The sequence below is a fragment of the Lycorma delicatula genome, chromosome 3 (genome assembly GCF_047948215.1).
Source record: "Lycorma delicatula isolate Av1 chromosome 3, ASM4794821v1, whole genome shotgun sequence".
Classification (NCBI taxonomy): Eukaryota; Metazoa; Arthropoda; class Insecta; order Hemiptera; family Fulgoridae; genus Lycorma; species Lycorma delicatula.
In genome coordinates this window covers 124,973,871-124,996,867 of record NC_134457.1, presented here as the reverse complement: position 1 = coordinate 124,996,867, position 22,997 = coordinate 124,973,871, and the positions used below count along the sequence as shown (strand labels likewise).

The 22,997-nt window shown below is 30.2% G+C and overlaps 1 protein-coding gene across 4 annotated transcripts in view; it reads right to left on the bottom strand.

The window, feature by feature from the left end:
* Positions 1–22,997, bottom strand: part of LOC142320974 (neurotrimin-like) — a 615,054-nt gene that overhangs the window by 28,150 nt on the left and 563,907 nt on the right. For all 4 annotated transcript variants that reach the window (XM_075358973.1, XM_075358972.1, XM_075358970.1 and 1 more), the window contains 2 exons: positions 6,415–6,549; positions 618–831 (listed from right to left, as the gene is read on the bottom strand). In XM_075358973.1, the coding sequence (XP_075215088.1) occupies positions 618–831; positions 6,415–6,549 (349 nt within the window). The remainder of the gene's footprint in view (positions 1–617; positions 832–6,414; positions 6,550–22,997) is intronic.

Here is a 22,997-nt window from a genome sequence, read left to right as displayed (position 1 = left end):
AATATTGTTCATAATTTCCTCTATTCTCTGTCATTTATCCCCTTGATGAAATTTATAGAAAATTTGGAAGTTTTAAAATTTCCTATAAATTTCTTAATTGGATAATGTGTTTTTGATCTAGTAAAGTGTAATTAAAAAAACTGATTACTCATTTGATCACCCAAATATGGGGGATTCAACGACCTAAATTTAGATTCAGTTTCAAATTAAAATTGAAATATGTCAAAAGAACACGTCTAAAAGAATAAATTTGAAAATTTACCAAAAAAAATCATAAGCTACAGCCACAAAATAAAATTAAGTGATCTGAATAATGAAGAATTTTGACTTGCAATTTTTCTTCACTATATATATAATTATGTATATAATTTATGTTATATAAGTCATACAACACTGTTTTATAATTATAGTATATCAATTTATCAAATAAATGTTTGCCGTTCATTAGACAGTATGACAAAACGTAATGACACTTTAACGAGCAATTATGATTATTTTTCTGATGTTCACATTACGGGCCTTTCAAAATGTATATGATATGTTAGTATTTACAAATTGCAGCCTTCTTGTAATTTTTCGTCTTCATCTTAATCAACTTCAACTAAACTTTGCCTTACCTTCTGAAACAAAAACGAAGACGGATGCCGGTTCAGTATTTGAGGCGCTGCACGTATAATTTCCGGAGTCACCGTCATGAGCGTCTCTTATGGTAAGGCGGCTCTGTGTTTTAGGACCGGATTCTGTCTCCACAGAGATTCCTCCACGTGCAGTATCGTAATTAATCATTCTGTTATTGTGGTACCAGAACACATACTGTGGAGGTTGCGGGCTCTGAAACAATAACCCCATTTTAATTTTATTAAATTAGTTTTTGGAAAGAATAATTATTTAAAATAATTTTTCTGGTTTAATTTAGTATGTAAAAACATAAAGCTTGAAGAATATATAGAAAAGATTATATATTTTGAATTCAATAATTATATTTTTTATAATATATATATATATATACGAGAGCAATCCAGAAAGTAACTTACGTTTGTGCCTAGCCTGGAGATGGGTGGGGCTAGAGCCGCCATGTTGGCGTCAAAACGTTTCTATACTCAGTACGTATCAAGCTGTCGTAGCATGTAGACTATACTTTGTCGTAGCATGTAGTGATTTTTCTACTTTGTTCGTTATGAATTATTGAAATCTGTGCTTCAATAGAAAATCCGGCGAATTGTGAGGTACGTTCACTGATTAGGTTTTTACTAGCAAAAAACCTCAAGCCAATTGAAATTCATCGGCACCTTTATGAGGTGTATGGAAATAGAATAATGAGTTAAGGTGGAGTGAGGCAATGGTGGATTCAATGTAAAAATGGCCACACCAATGTTCATGACGAGGATCGCAATGGTCGGCCTACCCTTGAGACTGATAAACTGACGATGAATATCAACGATAAATTTCGTGAAAATCGCCGCATTCCGATTACGGAAATCTCGCTTCATTTCCCCCAAATTTCACGAAGTTTACTGCATGAAATTATATCAGGGAAGCTTGGTTATCACAAGTTTTGTGCAAGATGGATGCAAAAATCTAAGGCGGCAGATTTCTACAGAGAAGGTATTGAAAAACTTGTGCATCGTTGTGATAAGTGCCTTAATTTAAATGGCGACTGTGTAGAAAAATATTTTAGATTGTGCCTTTCAAATGTGTATAATAATATATATTTTTTTTATTTGGCTGGTTTTTAATTTCAAAACGTAAATTACTTTCTGGACAGTCCTCGTATTATTTTTATTTCATTATTTCATTAAACGTGTAAAAATATAAAAATGTATAAAATAAGAAGACAATATTTTATTTAAATTGCATAATAATATGACTAAATTTCGCTCAGTAATATTACATATATATATATATATATATATTGACATAGGTAATGCATCTTAAAATATATAAGATATATTAGTACTACTAGTAACATGTATATCATACATTATATCAATATTTGCATTTAATATAAATGCAAATATTTACTTTATACAAGAAATCAATAATCTTTATTTCATCCAAAAATGATAAATTATTATGTAAATTGAAACGGTTTTTATTTGCAGAGGTAGTAATATTTTCTGTTTATTTTTTTCTGTAATTACAAGAAAAATTATGTCTGTTATTAATATGAAATATATAAAACAGTAATTGACATAACAGTAATACGTAGAAGTAATTAGTTTAACAAAGACGTTACTGTTCCTCCAATCACCTGAATTTAATGAAATCATCAAATTTAGAAACATGAAAAATAAATTTGATATAATCGGTCATTTAAGTAAAAATCATTGTATATTTTCAACCTTGCAAATACGTTGTCACTATTTTCCAAAGGATTTAGTCACATGTTTCGGATGGTAGTTAAGATGTTTGAGTATGTTAACAAATGCTATAACTTCTTGCTTCACTCTATTAAAAAGCACTCTATTAAAACTTCATAACAATTGAGACTTTCACATTTACATGATGGATAACGTTGACATTAGTGTACTTTTGATGATTGGTTGTTATGTTTATAATTCGTTTTTTTTTAAATTCAATTTAGTATAATTAATGATATAATTAATTTAGTATAATAATGATAGTATAATTAGTGAAGTAAATAATTAAAATGTATAACACATCAATGCTTCTGAGGATGGATTAATAATCCGAAAGGGCTCGAACATACTACTAAAGATTGTTGGTAAGTGGAAACTATTAAATAAATTATTTATATGTCAAAACCAACGGCCCATGATTAATAAAATTAATAAAACTATTAAAAAGAACATGGTAGTGTATATAATAAATTTTATTTTATTATTTTAAATACAATTTTTTTTCTGAAACATTCTAGAATAAAAATATTACTGTTACCCGATCTATAACAAAGTTTATCTCCATATGTTTAAATAGGTTTCTAAATTTATCTGTGTACACCTTCATTCATTTGAGAGATCAGAATATTTCCCGATTAGTCAGCATATACTCTTCTCCGTAGAGAGGTTAACTACAGTTAAAGATGTTTCTTTTGTTTACAGATAGAAAAAGTGTTTTAAAGTAAGTGCTAGGAGTAATTATAATTTTCAGGAAAAATTGAATTTATTGTTAGAATTACCAATTAAGCCGAAAATCATTTTTTCGTCTTTATTGGATCTACTGCTGTCTTTCTGCCTTATAGGAGTTAATTTTAGGTTTGTATCTGATTATTGGTCTAGGAATCTACAATAAGCTTTCATCGCTTAACATTGCGAGGAAAATTTTGCAAGGAAGCAAGTAAACTATTATTATAGCGAGCGAGGTATTGCTGTGCACATAGGCTGACGGCTGGCTTACCGCGCTGTTAACTATCGTATCAGGGCGCTACATACTATGTAACTATACGGAGCTGTACGAGATGTTTTCGTAATGGAATGACTATCTAACTGTTCCGCCCATCCTATAAATCTATCTCTCTCGCACTCAATGTGCACACTATACGCCGCCCGCTAAACAACTAGTACACCATATACCGTAGAAGGGTTTAGGATACCTTTAAATATCTTTCAAGTGGTGCGAGCCATTAGGACATCTAACCGTTTTCCGATTTAGAGATACACAGTTATTGCATTACAGTTATTTAAAATAATTTTATAAACAATTGACTTGTCGCAGCATATTTATTGTTACTTAAAATTTTTATGAAATTTTATACTTCTATCTGTTGCATAATACTGAAGAATCATTTCTTCCTTGGAAGTTTGTCAGATTATAGTAAAATAAATCCTGTTTATTAGATAATCATTTTTCATTTTACTTATTTGTGGCAATTGAAAACAAAATCTGAAAAGAATACGTATGTCACCAATCACTAAAAATAGGACTACTTTTCCTCCTTCAAATTAAATACCTTAATAATCGTAAAATTACGCTAAATAAAAATATTTTACATTTAATTTTTTTTTTTTAATGTAACTAACAATTATTTTGTAAATAGTTGTTACATTATTTCACAGTATACTGTAGGCAAGCAGTTGTCGTACTGTTCAGCAGTTCGTCGTGTCCAGTTCACTTTCTAATGAATTCAAAGAAAATGATAGGCGGTTCTTATTAAATAAGGTGGAAAAATTCTGGAATATTATAATCATTACAAGCAAAGCCGATCTCCGTGGCGGAGTGGTAGCGTCTCGGCCTTTCATCCGGAAATCTTGGGTTCGAATCCCGTTCAGGCATGGCATTTTTCATACGCTAAAAAATTACATTTATAAATTCTACGAACAAGCTTCAAGCTTATGTAGCGATATCATCAAAGAAAAATAAATAAATAATAAAATGTAATTATATAGTAATTTGATTTTAACTTTGGTCCTAAACACAGTTAAGAAAAAGTGCAAAATACAATTTTTTTGGATTTTGATCTTTTCTGGACACTTTTGGTTCAGTCGATTGCAATAAAAATGAGAAAAGAACAACTAGATGTTACAAAAGTCATAAATCCAAAATTTCAGCAACCTACGGCTAATCGTTTTTAAGTTACGCGAGATACATGCGTACGTACATACATACGTACAGACGTCACCCAGAAACTAGCCAAAATGGATTCAGGGATTGTCAAAATGGATATTTCCGTTGTATTCTGAAAACCGAAATTTTTCGCGATCACAATACTTCCTTTACTTCGTACAAGGAAGTAAAGACTTATAAACTAAATTGGATATATAATTTTAAATTGTTTTATTTTATATATTAGGTTTTAGAATAAAAGAATTAAAGATGAATAGGATTATTTTTATATCTGTAAGAAAACTTGGACTCTTTCAGTAAGTCGGAAATGTATGAGAATTTTTTTTTTGGCTTAAAGGCATTGTAATAATTAAATATTAATCCAAATAAACGTTTTTCCTTGTTTTGTTACAATTCTTGAAAGAAAAACAGAAAAATACTGACAGAGTATATGCAAAATTATATATTAACAAATATAAAGTTGAATACGAGTGATATGAATGAAAAGTATAAGTTTAAAATATTGTATAATATTGTGTGTGTGTGTGTGTGTGTGTGTGTGTGTGTGTGTGTGTGTGTGTGTGTGTGTGTGTGTGTGTGTGTGTGTGTGTGTGTGTGTGTGTGAGTTAAATTGAAAACCTTTGCTTTTTGTGTAAGTATATAAATATTGCAGTTTGTGAAGTTAAGAAAGAAAAAATGCTTACGTTTGCAATTGGGAACATGAGTGGATAATGAGTGGTGGATGTCTTAAATTAATTTTTTAAATTTCATATCTTTTATGTCTATAAAAGAAATTTTATGTCTCTAAGATTCTATCAAAAGTGAAGAAATTACATAAATACAATAGAAAAAAACTTTATTTGTAATAAAAAAGTGATTTGGGAACAATTTTCCAACAATAAAATTTGGGGAAAAGTAGAAAAAACGTATAGATTGAGAAGAAATACTCAATGGATAAAATAATTTCATATTATATTCCACGCAGAAAAATAATATAAGTTATGGAGGTGTTCATTTTTGTGAACACTTCTTTATAAAGAAAAAGAACAGTAGGTATTTGTCAGTATTTATTCAGATTTTAAAAACAAAATATCTTTTCAACTATCCATTTATAATTACGCTACATTTACTATTATTTGTTATCCTGTTTTTTCAATTTCTTTAGTGAAAAAAAAAAATAGATAGATCCCGGCTAGGTATCATCTGTCATTATTGGTCAATTATTAACAGCAGATTTGACCACTGGAGTGGTGTTTCACATTTAAAATACTTTGGTTTCAATTTGAATTTACAAAAGTTAGCACGGAATGAGAATTTTATTACTTTATTTCAATTTCAAAAGAATTATTCTTTGATAAATTCATCTGTTTGATGTATTTGTATACATATATACGAGTGTATATATACATCTGTATTTTAGAGAAATAATTTGAACTGTAATTTAATATTCGGTAAATTAAATATGAAGGTATACGTGTCAAAATTAATATTACAAAATTTACCGAGGTAAAAGCAAAATAAATTTAATTTTCACGAATAATATATCATAAATTAGTTCAGAAAAGTTATGAGTAAATATACTTAAAACGACAAACATTAAATTATATTTAAATTTTTCATAAAAATAAATTTCGTAGATAATTTAATATTTATTCAATAATAAATTATTATTCTTCATTATACTTACTTAACAAACTGTTCAGAATAAGATTTCATTAATAAATTTTCACTTATTAATTACGTATGACTGAGTGATAGCGTCTTTGCCACTCACTTAGAAGTTTCTAAATTTGTATCCGAGTGAAAATTAGTATTTTTTATGGGCCATAAAATGATATGTGCCGTAGAAAATACTGGATGAATTTGCTTAATAAAACATTGAATTTTTTTTTTTGTTTTTAATTTACCTACCTTATCAATCATGCATACCAAACTAATAACACTTCCTAAATCGATGTGATGTTCACCACTGCCTAGTATGTAGGCCTCTGGAACGACGATATGAAGATTAACAAAATGTGACATGATACCTGTTCCGGTTGAAACCTGAAAAAAACAATGCTTTCGGTTAGGTTTTGTTTAAATAATTATTTATGATGTGTAAATAAATTTTTATTAGATTCAGTATGGGAGGAAACAGTCTACTAACACTAACATCTTCTTGTCAAGTGTATTCTGTAAGTTTTTTCTTAAGAACAGGCCACACCCTTCTATTACTATTAAATCGCAACTTTTTACTTTCAATAAATACGAATAGTGTAATGCAATACAATAATTAGGAAATTACTTACATATTTTAGAAATATTTCTTTATTTAGTTTTTTTTTTTGTTTTTTTAAATAGGGAAAAATTAAAACAGGTTAAAATAGTAAAAGAAGAAAATAACCTGACAAAAAGCTGTTATTGCTACAAGCCGAAGTGATTTCTAGAAAGAAAGGCTTCTTACGTTACGTTAGTGAGAAAGATAGTCTTATAAATAGTACAATCCTTTTTATAGGACAATCAGAAAGAAATGCTTTTTTGCCAATCTTTATGAATGAACACTTTTTAAATGCCTAAAATGTTGTTTTTTTAATAACATACAAATATTTCTGCCTGTGAATGTATCTAAAGCTTGATTTCCACAACATAAGAAGAAATAAGGCCTGTTAAAGGCAATTATATATAAAATATTCCGCAACTTCATTACTTGCAAACCGTTGATCGAACACCTTCTCAACAGTCTAACTAAATATTAATAGAATGCCACTAATTTAGAGCTGTAGGAAGGATATTCAATCTCGTTCAAATCAAAGTTTGTTTCTTTACTGCGACAATGCATAGTCTGGAATTCACTTGGGTAGACTGGAATTACTTACTTTTAAAACAATAGATTACTTTGAATTTTACTGACAGTTTACTGCGACATACAACTATTAATGTACTCTTCTCATGAAGAAATTCGTTATACTTAACTCTTTCTAGTTCTATTATTGTAGCATGAACCTTACCCATCAATAATTACTTTTCGTTTTCACTAGAGATCCTTTTCTTTGTCAAATTATTGGTCCACTTTATCTGCGGTATACAGTGATTAATAAGGCTTTTGATGTATATGTTAGTGTTCAAAAATGTTCCATACCGTTCCAAAAATTGTTGACTTATTTATAAAAGTGCAGTACCATTCTATTTTTCATTTCTCAAACAGCACTAGTTACTGCTAACACTTGTGTTTAATTTTACAGAACAGTCAAATACAGTATGATGAAAAGAGTTAAGAAAGGATTACCGTCAAACGTCAAAATTAATTTTAGCTTTAGCTTGTTGAGAAGTAGAAAAAAAAAATGTAATATTTAACTTATCAAACGCTAATATTAGATATGAATTAATCTTTATTATGAACTGTAGATTACTAAAATTATTGTGTAGATGAATTCTTTATGTCGTAAAAAGATTTATATACTATACTGTAATGTTATTTTTTATTTTTTTCAATTAAAGATAAGTTTCTGCTATTTTAATAATAACAATTTTTAGAATAATTTTAAACTGTTCGGTAATAAAATACCTGCATTAAAAAAAATAAAATTATGTAGAATATATTTAAAAAGTACTTTTACGATATTACTATAAATATGGTGAATGAAACAACTGAAACGACGGAATATTATTGAAAGATTTTAGAAAAAATGACAAAATATACAAATCTCGATAGATTCACATAATTGCATTTATTTCACCAAACTCTTGGTTTATTTCATGGTTTTCAAATATATATATATATATATATATATATATATATATATATATCTTCACAAAACATTGACTATAAACAGTAAAACAATATAAACGAAAACAGTCTGGATTGTATTAGAAATTTAATTTTAAACATTATTGTTATCGATTAATCGTTTCTTGATTCATAATTATTGCATATAATATTTGCTTGATATATAGGATTATTATTTACAAGATACAATAAATTGAAAATTTTACATGGATATTTCTTTTTTTTTTATATATTTTAGTAGCGTGTAAGTAATTGAGTAAGTATACGCGCGAGCGTTTGTGCGTGTATGTTTTTAATGATTCAAAAAATTATTTCAATAAAGTTATAAGAAAAGTCTTAAAATCTAGAGTGCAAGTGACATTAAGTTAACTGCTATAGAGAGAAATTGATTATACCTGTGGAGCACATGGTATGGGAAATGTGAAAAAAGCGGCAAAAAGATTGTCATTAAAATGAAAGCTATTTTAAATTACTGCTTAAAATAATACAGAATTTGTATATTTAATTTACCTGTAACTGAAATATAAATTATCATAAATAATATCATTTTTTTATTAGTCTATTATTGTAGTGGCTATCCAGTTATAATTAATATTTTAATTAGTAACGAGAAAAGTTAAAAGTAGTCCCTGGTGAGAATTAACCAAATAAATTGCTTAAGTTGGATATGAAATAAATTAAACAGTTTCTTGTTCAACAGAAGAGCTTAAGTTCAGATTATAAATTTACCAAAATTTTATATTGTTGTTTTAATTTTTAAACGAATGTAAAATAAATGTAATTGAATTCTATTTATAAAATAATTACCGGAGGGTTTCTGACACTGCTTGCCTATGTGAATGTTATAAAATTTACGTTTATATAAATTAATGAGTTTCCAACTGTTTTATGATCCCTAGATTTGAATTGTGTAATGAAGAATTTTAATGATTTCGATGGAAATAATTCTGAGAATTATTAAATTTATTCTGGAAATTTAACGAAATGAACGTAGTGTTGTATTGTATGTATATTTTTTAATTATATAGACACACACACACACACACACACACACACACATATATATATATATATATATATATATAAAGAAACCAGAAGTAGATATATAGATGAATACTTTTACAAATATATATGAGGAAAATGTACATGTGCCACGTTTAACGGTTTGTTTACGAGTGGGTTTTAATTATCGCACCCGCATTTGATGAGTTGCAACAGATGACGGTATCCTTTATCCTTTTTCTGTTCTAATTACAGTTTTGTAAAAAGTAAATACTTTTGTTTAATGAAATAGCTTCATTAACGGTTAAGAATAAGTACCCCGTTTTATACACACGCTTACACGTTTATTCGTGACGTGCGGTTTATTGAATTTGTGTAATTATTGTTCATCTTTTGCTTTAAGTTTATTTTCATTTATAATCTTTAAATAATGTTATAACTGATCTTTAAGATATTTTTTACAGAATTTATTTGTTTTGGGTACAATCAGGAAGCAGTTTGTGCAACTTTTCTTTTAAAACATAAATTTATATATAAATGAAACGAAAATCATTCAGATCGGTTTTATGCATGCAATCTTTTTTCCCTTTTCATTCAACAGCATTTTGTCGTACTTTTATAAAGTAATTAAAATGAATTTTTGCTTTTGTTCACAAACGAATAATTTACCGTGACGTTGAGTATCAAACAAAAAATGATTCAAATGACCTTATCTATGAATACAATCGAAGAATAAACACAGAATAGAACACAGAATAAAAGATCATTATTGAAAAATCGTCAACTAAATAATGTATATAAATCATAAAACAAGCGTCTTGCACGGTGAAATGCAGAAAACATTTATTAAATAGATATTTCCGAGAATACTTTATTTCTGTGATAAATCCCGACTTAATACCATATCAACAAACTTTGAGATTTTAATTCTTAATATAAACATTAATTTTTTGCCCAGATCTTTTATTTTCATTTTAAATTCAATGGAAAATAAGGTAAAGTTATTAAATTTGGTGGTGTTATATTATTTAATAATAAACAGTTGTATAATTCACACCATTTTTTCTATTATATTTTTATTCTATAATATGTCTGTAGAAAATATATTTAAAAATTATTGCTTTATTACTTGTTCCGTTCCACTTCGAGCCGTCCGGTGCTGCGATCTAGTAAGTGCTAGCGTTTACCGGCGAGTTAAGCCGTACGATCATTCTACGTCAGAATCTCGTGCAGGACGGTCGTGTTTTCATTTCAGTCCAAGGGGACTCATAGTTTCTTGATAATGTTCAAGTTCAATTATGACTAAAGTGTCATACATTCTTAAGTTTAATGTAACTATTGCAATTCAATCAAAATGTCAAGGGTGACAAGAAATTAAATATAACGATTCAAGAAAAACATAATAGCGTTGCTTCATTTCATCATCTTCCATCTCATCAAAAATACAGCCCACACTTGCTCTAAATTCTACCATATCTCTAATAGTATAAATCAATTCAAAATTTAATAAGATTATTATTCTAACACGATTAGGATATTGATAATTAGCCAGGAAAAGTTGAAAAATCTTTTTTTTTAAATAATTCAAATAATATTTTTTATTAAAAAAAAAAGTCAACAGAGGGTTGATTTTATAGAAACATAAATTATAAAACCTCAAAAAACTTTTTAAGTTTATAAGTTGAATCTCACAGAACTCCTTTTTTTATAAAGTATTACGTAATACTTTCATGGTATTAAAGTTCAGCCTACTACGACCACTATACAAATAGTCAAATATTCTACCCTCCCCCTGTTTTAAATTTGTCCAAATTTTGATACCATCAATGCAATATATATAAAACTTTTTTGAGTAATTCTGAAATAATTTATTTAAAAGCCGGTCAGGAGATATTAATCAACACACATACCAATAGATGTAGGTGAATGTACACCTTCTGTAAATTTTCATTCCTTTTTTCCTTTTTATTTCTTTGTTCGAAGTAAAAGAAGTATTGTGATGGCAAAAAATTTCTGTTTTCAGATTTCAATAGAAATATCCATTCTGATCATTCCTGAATCCATTTTGACTAGTTTCGGCGTGACGTCTGTACATATGTATAACACAAAAACGATTAGCCGTAGGATGTTGAAATTTTGGGTTTAGGACTGCTGTAACATATAGTTGTTCACCTCCCTTTTTGATTGCAATCGACTGAACCAATAATGTCCAAAAAAGCCCAAAATCCAAAAAATTGGGATTGATTTTGGACTTTTTATTAACTGAGTAATAATTTGTAAAATTATTACATTGCATTGCATTGCATTGCATTGAGAGAATTTCAACGAAATATCATAGGTGGTACTTGTTTTCATTGGTTCAGAGTTATAGCCAAATAATCTTTTAATTAATGAAATATTTGGATCTTGCAAGGGGATCGGTTTGAATCAACTTCATTTTCTTTTTTTTTCTTTAGCTTTCTTTTTCATTTAAATAAAATTGATTTGTTAATAATTATTCACCTCTGATGTAAAAAAAGAGTTTTACCATAAATAATAATTCAGTAATAATAATAAAAAAAATTTAATCAGAAGCTATTAGTGAATTAAATTTTATGTACTTTAAAAATGTGTATATGTAGTTTAATAGGCATTAATACATATGTGTATGTGTAATAGTTTTGGTGAAACATCTGATTATTTAATATTAATTGAAAATTATAATTTAGAATCGTATTATTTTTGGATTTTCTAATTTGATTTCCCTTTAATATTATTTAATTATTCTAGAATTTCTGTTTAATTTTATCTAGCTACATTAAAGTTAACTCCATAGTAACTGAAAAATAGACCCTCACAAGACAACGTATACACTGAGGCATACATGACCGATCTTTAATAATTTGCAAAAAGTTCTTTTCTTTTAGTTTATTACTGCTCTGATATTGTCGGACAATATTCTACCTAAATCGGATATGATCATCATTTCGTTTATTTGTTTTTTACAAATTAACATTCCCTTTTGTGGTAAAAATGTGAGGTAAATATAACTAATTATAAGGATACTGTAAGAATAATTTTTGCTGATTGTCGATTAACTGATATATATACTCTATCAATCAGAATCGCTTATTGATGTATGCTTTTCGATGAATAAGGAATAACAAAGATATACAAAATAGTATTTCCATTTTCAAATATTACTTATTATTATTATTACATTATTAATATTATTAATATTACATAGCCTAATAGTAAAAGACAACAACAAAATTTTTTACCTCAATTACTTTAAAAGAACAGGGACCGAATTTTATGATAAAAAACTGATTAAAAAAAATCTGATAGATTTATTTAAATTATTTAAGAGTATCCAAAACATTTTTCCTTAAATCTTTCTCCATGACACATGATAAAATAAAATATTCTGTTCATAACATACTTTTATAACTGTTTTGTAGGAATTTTAATATCAATTAGATGAAACGCCCATCGTTTTGAAGTGGAACACCAATATAAAAGCAATAATATTGCAGAAGTTTCATATTCTAGAATTGTTTTATAACTAATTTCATATTCATAAGCAATATCTATTCACAAGAACTAAAACTAAAATTTCCGTATTTTAATGGTATAACTAGTTCTGAATTTCTCTAATATCAGGAAAGCGCAAATCGATATCCAATAGAGAACGCTTATGTGTTAAAAAAGTTTCTGTCAAAGAGGAAGGATTTAAAACATAATTGATGATACGACTCTTCAAACAGTGATTTAAAGGTAATCTTTTCGACTGATAAAGAGTTGCTTAGATGTTAAGTAACGATTGAGTAAAACTGTAATAAAAGGTTTTAGTTTCTTTAGAAATAATAAATATCCTATTAAACATAGTGTAAAGGGCAGGTGTGTTGTTAAAGAACGAACATTAATTTCAATTAAGTGAAAAAAAAATGCAACTGATACATGTACTGATTAAATGGAGATATATATATATATATATGAAAGTTGTAAGAAAATAAGAGATAAATAGATAATTTAATTAATTAAATAATTACTTTATTAAGATGGAATCATTATCATACATCATATAAATAAAATATATCATAACAGATAGATAGATATTATACTCCATAAAGTAACAAAAACAACTTGTTTAGGAAACTTACCAGGAAGAATGGAAGGAAACAATGTAAAAACCCCTAATTACGTCAGAGATACAAAATATTAAATTAGTGAATAAAATAGAAAAGTAGGAGTAATTTTACTGCATATGGAGACGATGTCTTTATCATTTGTTCCAGTTTCAGATAAACTCGAAAATTACTGAACCAATTATTATGAAATTTTTACTGTTGGCTTCTTATGATCCCAAAAATGTTTACCTCAGTTAAAATTTCACTAACCTTACTACTATATAAATTATAAATTAAAAAAAAAAAACGTATACATACAGTAAATAACCTTCTTCTTACTCTCTCTTTTTTCCTGTTTAGCCTCCGGTAACTACCGTTTAGATAATTCTTCAGAGAATGAATGAGGATGATATGTATGAGTGAGTGTAACTGAAGTGGAGTCTTGTACATTCTCAGTTCGACCATTCCTGAGATGTGTGTGGTTAATTGAAACCCAACCACCAAAGAACACCGGTAACCACGATCTAGTATTCAAATCCGTGTAAAACTAACTGGCTTTACTAGGACTTGAACGCTGGAACTCTCGACTTCCAAATCAGCTGATTAGGGAAGACGCGTTCACCACTAGACCAACTCGGTGGGTTAAGCTTCTTCTTACTAAATTACTAGAACTTCTTTTACTAAATTTATTGTGTCTATATCGATTGTTATTTATCTATATCGAACATTGACTATGTAAATATCGAATTTTTCAGACGGTTATATAATTTACAAAATTTAAGATCATTATTAGTCGAGTTGGAGGATTTACCGTGTTCAGTTTTGTCTTACTGAGCTCTTAGTTTATTTGAGTTTTGTTGGTTATATTTAACGGATTAAACAATGGACAATAGTAATTTGGATATCGGAACGGTTTTGGTACCATATTCATATTTATGAGTTTTTTGGTGCCTGGATTGTTTTTTATAGTGATTCTTTATTATTTAGTATTAGTAGTAAAGCCTATAATCGTTTGCTGCGGCTTCCCGTGGGAGGCCTCTTGTTTACGGGTAGAAGCTTTATTTGACTCATATCTTGGTCTTTTGTTTTTCATTAACAATAGACATTAGGTTTGTTATCATTAACTGATAGCACTCTAGTAGATATTCTTTTGTCACTGATAGCAGTGACTATTATTAATTTTACTGATGTTAGTAATAGTGCGTTGAAATTTATTTAATTTTATTTTCATTTATTGTTATCTTAACTGATAATTGGACTTGCAGCTTTATTCAATAAGCTATAGTATTTGTGTACTGGAATTGAATTAATTTTAATTTCTTTGTTGTTATCTTTATAGTTTAATAGCTTTATTCGTTAAACTTCTGTTTAGATATAGCTTGAGTTACTCCTCCTCTTCGAGATGGTGAACAGAACAGAAGTCAACACCAGTTGGCACTACAGTATGCCTTTTCCTCGCAGGAATCTACCACCAGTTACTCCATGAATGGAATGGTGTCAAGGGAGAAGCCAAAGGATAGGAAGAGGAATCGATCCCTGCAGAGGCTAAGAGGCGACTGGAGAGCACCCCTCAGAAGAAGTTATTGGCATACTTGAAAGAACTCAGCAGCGTTAGCAGTACAGTACTCTCCAAACATGCAGAATAAAGTCATACCGCTAGGAAGCTTAAGGAACTAACTGGTGATATGAAGAGAGTAGTACTGGCCTTTAAGGCTTTTTTGATTCGAATTCTTTCGAGAAGAAAGTGGAGGCCAAAAAGCTTTCGTGCCAGATCAGGGCAGTGGCTGATAGTAAGGAATTGCTGAGGCAGCTTGAGGAAAGTACCCCACCGGGTTGGTCTAGTGGTGAACGCGTCTTCCCAAATCAGCTGATTTGGAAGTCGAGAGATACAGCGCTCAAGTCCTAGTAAAGGCAGTTATTTTTACACAGATTTGAATACTAGATCGTGGATATAGGTGTTCTTTGGTGGTTGGGTTTCAATTAACCACACATCTCAGGAATGGTCGAACTGCGACTGTACAAGACTACATTTACACATACATATCATCCTCATTCATCCTCTGAAGTATTACCTAAACGGTAATTACCGGAGACTAAACAGGAAAAAGAAAGGAAAGGTACTTAGCGGAAGAGGTGACAGCCCCGGGGATGATATGCATAAATGAATTTGGTGTGCCCACGTTTTTTAATAGAACAGGATCCGGTCACACTCTTGACTTGATATTTGTTAGTGGGTCGTGTCGCGGTGAGATTGAGTGGAAAGTGCTGGAAGAGGAGACACTCAGCAACCACAGATGCGTTGAAGTAGTCGTTGGGCGTCCTCGAGTCTCTCGGACAGGTAGGGTTCTCCTTTGGCGGCTGGAACCACTGTTAGTGCCGAGATTACGAGAGGTGTTTGAGAGAAGATTGGATACAACAAACTGGAGCAGGAATGATTGCATGAGATCATTATCGACACCTGTAGAGAACGAGACAAGGATAAGAGGCATAGTTCTGTCTATTGGTGGTCTCCACAGATCGAAGAATTCCAGAAGAAGTGTATCAGGCTCCGTCGGTGTTTGACTTGGAAACGAAGTCGCGAGGCCTCACCGGGAACTGAAGATGCGACTCGAAGAACTAAAGAGAGCGATCATTAGCTCAAAGAGAGCAAAATAGCTCTGATAGCAATAGAGCTCTGCGATGAATTGGACGAGAATTCGTTTGGCGTAACCTATAAGATAGTGAGAGGCGAATTTGGGAGATCGCTGACCAGGCTATCTGGAGATCAACTGAGGGATGTTCTGCGTAAGCATTTTCCTGCAGATACGAATTGGCGCTGAAAGATAATGGCGTAGGAGATATCTCCGTTTACATTCGAGGAGTTGGAACATGTAATCTCAAGGCTTAGACCGCGAAAATGTCTCAGCCCGAACGGCTCTCGGTGGAAGTACTTAAGGTTTTTGCCGAGATGCCCCACTCTCATTTTTGGACTCTTTTAATCGAACAATTGAATACGAGAAAATCCCTGGAATTTGGAAGTCGGCACGGCTGGTGTTGATCCCGAAGGATGAGAGGGAAATTCAGACTCATTGCCCTTACATTTGATACTTAACTCATCGTATCGGTTATCTGACCTAAGGCGATAATTGCATGAGATCATTATCGACATCTCTAGAGAACGAGACAAGGATAAGGAGGCATAGACTATAACCGTCTTCGTTTACCTTTGTTCCCATTTAAACTTTGAATATCTTGATAGCTAATATTTCTTTATAATCTTTTTATAATCATTACTCAATTCAATCTTTCTTTTTTCCTCATTTTACGTAATTTAATTGGACTTAAATTAAATTGTATGTCTGACAAAGTTGGGATTTTGTAAGGCTTGTTTAATTTGAATAGAATTTAATTTTTTTAAGTTTATTATTATTATTTCAATTTTCATCCTAATATTTTTTTTTTTTTTTTTATATATATATATATATATATATTAATAGTTTTGTTGTATTTTTAATAGAACGTAGCGTTATAATCGTTATAAACTGATTTTATAGGCTTACAAATAATTTAAAAGCTAATCTGCATTAATATGAGATTAGCTTTTAAAGGAATAATTTAAAAACCCCATATTATCGTTTTTTTTTACGCAAAAGGATTTTAATTTTTTACGGTTATATCTTTTAGAAAAGAATTGAAAGGGATATGAAATAATTCAAGTTGACGACATGTTTGTTAATTACGTTGAAATTATGGAGAATATATTTCAAAATATATTTGCAGTTACGTGATTTTTTTTTTATCCAAAAAAAAGAAAATCATGCAAAGCTCTCGGTTCAAAGCACAGTGGTTTGATATTAAACAAATTGGTTTCTTAAGTTAAGTAGTAATAAATAAAATAAACAAACACCTAACAGTGCTTATTTTTATATTTTAATATTTTTTATTTTTAGATGTAAATTTATAAAAACAAAAATAAAATCGATATTATATGAACTTTTTAATCAAGTTAAGTTAATTTTTTGCAAAGTTTTTTGTCAGAGGAAATAATGTGTATCGGCTGAACTAGAACTGAATTTAGTTCAGGGAACAATGTACCATTAAATTTTTTGAATTGTTTATAACCTCATTTTCTAAAATTATTTTATCGAATTGGTCGATATCTGTAAGACCACATTTTTTTTTTTTTTTTTTTTTTGCTTGATGGTATCGCCACATAAGTTTGAACCTTGTGCGTGGAATATGGAAATTGAATTTTGTAGCATATGAAAAATGCCATGCCTGACAGAAATTCGAACCCGGAACCTCCGGATGAAAGACCGAGACACCACCGAAATCAGCAATTATGCTTTTTATTTTAAAACAGGCTATTGCACATATATTTAGTGTGATAGATCGGAAAAGGTAATTAAAAAAGTTAGTTAGCTGAAAAAAAGAAAGAAAAACCTAATAAAGTGATTGATTTCCTTGAATTGCATAGTATCTCATTACCGATCATCACGTTATTTACTTAGAAATCTGCAGTGTTTTATATCAGACATGCAGTTCATTATCAAATGTTAATTAACAACGCTACTACACGAGTCAGGTTTTGAATAAATTATTTTTTCTGATTATTTATAATCTAATGCATGTATATTCATTCAAAGGAAGTTATTATACTTTGTTCAGACATTACATTTCATTCAGCTAAGACAATTACGTTGTATCAAATTTAGTTTATAATGAATAGAAACTTGTACTGTACTTACACTACCGTATTTTGAATCGCTATAACTTGAAGAATTGTTGACGTTGCAACTCGTCAACAATAATTGGCTCGTGGTAAATAATGTAACTTCAGTTAATATTCTATATTATATGCATGCTTCTAGTAGCTTCTTAATATGTACTATTGATTCTTATTATAAATTATACGTTACTACATCGTTATTCTATTATTAATACATTTGATTTAATTAATTATGGTAATCTTGTTAATCGGTTAGTGAAGTTATGAAATTAAGTTAATATAATTTTACATTTCTGCAATGAATAAAAAATCCATATTTAAAATAATTATTAAATAAAAATTTAATTAATATGTTAGACAGTATTCGAATTTCAATATTTGCTAACATGTTTAATAATTTCCATTACGTACAAAAATTGATACCCTTTATGTTTTTATGGTATATAAAAATAAATTATTTTATCACACCTGGTTTGGACCATGAAATCATATTTTTTGATACTCCCTTTTTTTAGCTGTAATATGTATAGGTAAAAACATTTTTCACAAAATAATCCTTTTTTTCTTTGTTTAACCTATTTCATCAAACTTTGAATTTTCAGTTGCCTTTCGACTTTATTTGTAACATACATCTTTTGGTGTTACTATAGATATATTTATTCCAATTTTAAAATTTCTTAATTAATAAAACACTCATTTAAAACTAGCATGCATTCGTCTAAAACGTTTTCACCCTGTGCTCTAAACTTTAACTTCCTAACTTGTAGATATTAGTAAGTTTAAAAAACCCTTACGGTAGTAATGTCACTAGAGGAAAAAAAGTTAATATTCTAAATTTAATAATACTCTAAATCGTTACTTTTAGTGTATGAGAGTTGAGAAGAACAATGTGCGATTGCTACTGAATTAAATGTTTATAAGTTTCTTTATTGTTAAAAATTTTGGTAGTTAAAAAATATTCTATTTCTACTACCTGCATGAATATTTGGTTTTTGTATTAACAGAATTATAGTATGCCAGCGAAAGTTGTAACCGCCTTCAACCAGAGCAATTTCCTTCCAAGGCATCCGTTCTACCTTGGGGAATAATTTGACTATAGCGTCCACTAGGCGCTCCTTAGTCAGAACGGAAGGGAACGACCAAACTTCTTCATTACTATCTTGTAACCGCCACACCACACGGCCGCATCGATATCATTGACCAGGTCAGTCCATTTCTTCTCCTTACCGCGACTGATACCTGCTCTGTAAGCCCGCCTAGCTTCGCCGAGCATCTCCCTAGCGTGAAGGATACCCATTCCATCGTTGTCTCTGAGAAGCCTCTGCAGCCTCCGTCTTGTTCTGAGGCACTGTCTTCGAAGCTCCCCTACTTCCTCGTACCATCAGTAAGCACTCCTGCTCCTGGCAATGCATTTCAGTCGAAGCTCGTCAAGCGCCTCCTGCACAATGGAGGTCACCTCATCAAGCATTAACCTGTTTTAGCCTGTCAGTGATAGTACGGCGGAAAACGACCATCGCTCGCTTACTTTCCGTATTCCGGGAGTGGAGCTAGTCACACTCCCAACAGCTTTATAGACGAATGAGACAAACTTATGGTCGCTAAGGGTCTCTTCCTCCAACATAGACCAATCGCTAACCCTTTGGCACACCCTCCCACTTGCGAAAGTTACATCGACGAACGACGCCGACTCACCTTTTTTCAAATGTAGGACATAAGCCATCACCCAGAGAGGAAAGTCCAGCGCCACTTGCAGCCTCCTCAAGGATATGGCACCTTCGATCGATGACCACACCGCCCCTTGACACGCACTTGGCGTTGAAGTCACCGGCGATTTTCACCCTAGGCCATTTCCCCTCCTCAGCCACAACTTCATCGATGAATCTTTCGTATTTCTCCAAACCCAAATTTTGAGAAATGTAGCCAACTATCAATGAGCTCCCTGAGCTCCACAACGACGAAGCCCCTCCTAAGAGCTACACTGACGATTAGAAAGATTCGGGAGACTTCCACAAGCGCAACGTCTACGTCCGCGTCCGTGTTCCAACCTTTCTCATCAGCCAGCTTCTTGTTTGGCTCACTTAGCAGGATGAAGTCCGCTTGGCTTCTGATTGCCAGCTCCCATTCCGTGTACTATTACTGTACTGAAATGGCACTACAGCTCCCTTGAAAATGATGAGCGTTTAAAACACTAGCACAAATAGAATATTGTTAAATATACAAAGACGATTATGTTTTGTCCCAAACTTTTGGAATCCTCTTCTAATGATCACAATCCTAATTTATTATACATTTTAGTTATAATATTTTGTATATTTTTATTTAACAATAATAGTCTTTGAAGGACATTGGTTGAGAAATTTTCATTCCATTTGTTACTATACGTTTTCTAAATTTCAAAATATACATTTTTTCTCCTCTCTTTTAACCCCCTTTGTAACCAGTTCTGATAGAGCGAGTCAATATGCCCCGGCACTGAAATCCTTCATACTCAAAATCATTTATTTTAAAATGCCTAAATATGTTAAGGATGTATATTTTATTTGCTTTATTGTATGCATGTATGTCAACTGTATGAAATATAGTAATAAACATTATTCTGAAAACATATAAATTGTAAGCGCAACTGGAAAATATCTAGAAGTCGTTGTACGCTCAAGAAAGGAAAAAATGACTTAAATCTATCTGCAATATTCATACACACAAAAGTGGGTGACACTAATTTATTTTTGAAAAAAAAGAATACGGAAAACAACTACTACATTTTCGAGAAGTTGACTGAAATGGTAGAATAATCTCTTATTGCAAAAGTTTCCGAGTAGGAGATGTATGAAAATTAAACAATACACTACTAACGATTTGAGATTTATGGGTTGTCAAAGAATAAATTTGAAACATTTTGGTAAATATCATAGGGTTAGCTAGAGCAGCCGGGATTGAACTTAATCCAGATATTCTAGAAATTTGTAATCAATTCCAAACAAACTAATCTGACAGTCGGATGTTACTGTAAAATGTTTGGTTTTCCTGAATATACCGGAGTCAACCAAATTATAATATATTTAAATGAATCTAAAAGAGTCCAATCAATTCGGACTTTCAATCTAATAATATTTTTGTTATTTGGAATAGTATAACTTTTAATAAAAAAAAACTGCACAACTAAGCGATAATAACTGTACAATATACATCATTAAATTTTTAATTTGAAGCACCTAAATCTGCCAAATTAGTTAATAAACTAGGAGCGTTAAGAACAAAATAACATTCAATTTGTTATGGTTGAGGAGACAAAAAATTCTTATGCAATATAGAAATGGAAATTAAATTTATATATGAAATTATCTCTACATTTTACTATTAATTTTTCTTTATATTTTAATTATCAATATTTTTTGTTGCCTAGCATAGTTAGCCATACGTTTCTTATTAGATGATTGTTCCTGCATTTTCATCTGCTGTATTTGGCATGTATTGTTATAGCACAGTAAAATTTACTTGTGGTACCTAACTACTTGTGGTATTATAACCGCCAGTTTGATTGTTTTACGTTCTATTTCAATATTTAATTCCAATTGTGCTTCGTGTACCGCAATATATGTATCAATTTCATCACGGTGGAACGGTATGTTTTATATTTCAATTGGGAAAATACATAAATACAATATTTAAGCCCAATATTTTTACAGTTTAATATTTAAGTTCTTTTAAATTCCTATTACATGGAAAACTACTTATAAATTCAGCTTTAAGTGCTTTAAATTCCTGTATGAGGAACAGCTACTTATAAACCCAGCTTATATATTTTACATGAAAGCTCACAAACTAGCTCACTCATGTACAAAAGTACCTGTGCTTATATATATATATATGTTTATATAATGGGTGTATGTGTTTGTATATATGTGATCAGTTTACTCTTAGTTTATTTATTTGTTTATATGTCTTCAATGAGTATCATTGTCGATCCTTTATTGTGGCTGAGCATGTATTCTATATATTTATCTCATTATAAAACCAGTTACATTTTGTTTGTCTTTCACTATACACTTGTCATTTCTGTGAATCACCAAAAGAAATTTTTTTGTAATACTGTTTGTATTTTTATCATTTTAATGATATATTGAGATATATAACTCAGATCAAAATATCAACTAAGGTTACTTCAATGATTATTAATGTATTCTGCCTGCAGTATTATTATTTCCCAGTCAATTAACCACTCGGCTAGGGTCTGTGTTTATGTGTGTAGTCCATGTACTGAATTCTCTATTAATCAATGCCTATGATATTTACGTGCAAGTTATTTTACTGGTGGGGATAAAAGTATATCAATATCTGTAGTCATATGAATTTAAGTGAAGTTTTTTATGCCACTTTTTGTTGATATGTGTTTTGTTTATATTTATCACAAATTAGCTGTAATTCAGATAGTTAAAATCCTGCATGGTGACTCTAGTTAGTGCACACTAGTTATAATTTTGCTTATCTCACTTAGTGAATATTGATTCTAACATTTTAATTCAGCCAAGGGATATGTGTATTTACAAATAATAAATTATTAACGAATATAGTTTTCAGTCCATAATTCCTTTTATTTGCAAAGAAAATTTCATTCTATATTTTTACTTATGCTGTCCTTGTCAGTAAGTCATGTCCAAAGATAGATTTATTCACTGATATTGTGGAATTTGCAGGATATAACACATATCACATTGACTTTGGTAAACTTGCTGATTCCTGGGCAACTTATTAGATACTTAGAGTCAATTCATCACGTAATCATTGATATCATTATCTTGAGTCAATATTCAAAATAAAATAGCATCTTCACTGACAGCGACCAGAATGAACTAGCATATTACCACAGATGGGGTCAATACAGTAGCTATCGTAACTCCTATTGCAC